This window comes from Chelonoidis abingdonii, chromosome 26 (assembly GCF_003597395.2).
Source record: "Chelonoidis abingdonii isolate Lonesome George chromosome 26, CheloAbing_2.0, whole genome shotgun sequence".
Classification (NCBI taxonomy): Eukaryota; Metazoa; Chordata; order Testudines; family Testudinidae; genus Chelonoidis; species Chelonoidis abingdonii.
The window spans coordinates 15,334,155-15,335,887 of NC_133794.1; the positions used below are offsets into that span (position 1 = coordinate 15,334,155).

The 1,733-nt window shown below is 67.3% G+C and overlaps 1 protein-coding gene across 1 annotated transcript in view; it reads right to left on the reverse strand.

The window, feature by feature from the left end:
• The window catches only part of ZNF385A (zinc finger protein 385A), a 26,284-nt gene that overhangs the window by 15,607 nt on the left and 8,944 nt on the right, over nucleotides 1-1,733 (reverse strand). The window contains exon 2 of the mRNA XM_032786688.2: nucleotides 1,456-1,621. Within this exon, the coding sequence (XP_032642579.1) occupies nucleotides 1,456-1,621 (166 nt within the window). The remainder of the gene's footprint in view (nucleotides 1-1,455; nucleotides 1,622-1,733) is intronic.

The window sequence follows — 1,733 nt, forward strand, 5'->3', positions numbered from 1 at the left end:
CTCTGCCAGTGCCCCCCAGCCCCCTGCCATCCAGCCCTGCCCTTCCTGCCCTCACCTCTGCCAGTGCCCCCCAGCCCCCTGCCATCCCAGTCCTGGCCTTCCTGCCCCCACCTCTGCCAGTGCCCCCCAGCCTCCTGCCATCCAGCCCTGCCCTTCCTGCCCTCACCTCTGCCAGTGCTCCCCACCCGCCTGCCATCCCAGTCCTGGCCTGGCCTTCCTGCCCCCCAGCTCTCCCGGTGCCCCATCGTCCCCTGTCCCCCAACCCAGTGCCCCACAGCCCAGGGCTTCCTGCCCCCCAGCTCTACCAGTGCCCCCCAGCCCCCTGCCATCCCAGCCTGGCCTTCCTGCCCCCAGTTCTGCCAGTGCCCCACAGCCCCCTGCCATCCCAGTCCTGGTCTGGCCTCCCTGCCTCCCACCACTGCCAGTGTCCCATAGTCCCTTGTCCCTCAACCCAGTGCCCCACAGCCCCCTGTTCCCCAACCCAGTGCCCCACAGCCCCCTGCCATCTCAGCCCTGGGCTTCCTGCCACCCTGCTCTGCCAGTGCCCCCCAGCCTCCTGCCATCCCAGCCCTGGCCTTCCTGCCCCCAGCTTTGCCAGTGCCCCCCAGCCTCCTGCCATCCCAGCCCTGGCCTTCCTTCTCCCCCAGCTCTGCCAAACCTGATGCCCACGCCCCTCTGTTGCAGCCAAGTTCGCTGTTAGCTCTAAGGATGTGATGCCAAGGGGAGAACAGGATCTGGATCCAGTTCGTCCCCTCCCCACCGCCCCCACGTACACGGCGCCAGTTGCAGGTGCAAGCCTTGGGGTGGTGTGGGGATAGGCAGGGGTGTGTGCGTGTGTGTGTGGTGGTGGTGGGGCACGAGTTAATTGTCCGGCAGCACCGCAGCGCCAGACTCTGCAGAGCCACCCGGCTTCCGGGCGCCAAACGGCTCCATTACCCGCCTGTTGCAAGCGCAATCAATTTTTAATTTGATGTTATTTAATTAGCCGCCTGGCTCGGCTGACGGGCCAGCTCGGGTTCCCGCTGCAGAGGGAGCTGCCCCAGAGCTGGAGTATGGGCCGCGGCTGCCCTGTGTGGTTGGAGATGGGATAGAATTGCCCCTCAGTCCCAGGGTAGCGTTGCTGGGCACCACTGAGCAGCTGATGTCCCACCCCAAAACCAGTCGCAATTCAGCCTGTCACCGCAGGCTGGCAGCTGCCACGCAGGGCACTGCTAGGACTGCCCCCTGCCCTGTGCAGAAAGCGGGTCCCCCTTCTGGCACTACTGCTGCCTGGGGAAGGATCCCCCAGCCCCCAACCCCAGGGGTGCCCCAGTACCCCCTCAGGCACCAGCACCAGACCAAGGGGGTGGGGAAGGTGCTAAGGTGGGATTAGCGCTGTGTATGATCAGAAGCTGGGGCACACGGGTGCCGAGGGCCCGGGGGGAAGTGGGAAGGGCCCATGGGGGTGGGGAGCACCTGGCTTGTCCGAGTCGCTCTCGCTGACGCTGGACATGGGGCTGCCCACGGGCCCCGGCTTGTCGCCTTCGCGGGGCCCCGACTCCTTCTGCCGTGTCTTGGCTGCCTCCATGCCCTTGACGCGCCGGGCGTGTCGGTTCCCCTTGTAGTGCGCCTCGGCCTGGCTCTGTGGGGAGAGGGGCGGTCAGGGCACCCTGGGAAACCCTGACAGAACAGCCCCCACCTTGCCCCCATCCTCCCCTGCCCTGCCCCCCAAGCCTCCCTGCCCTCCAACCTCC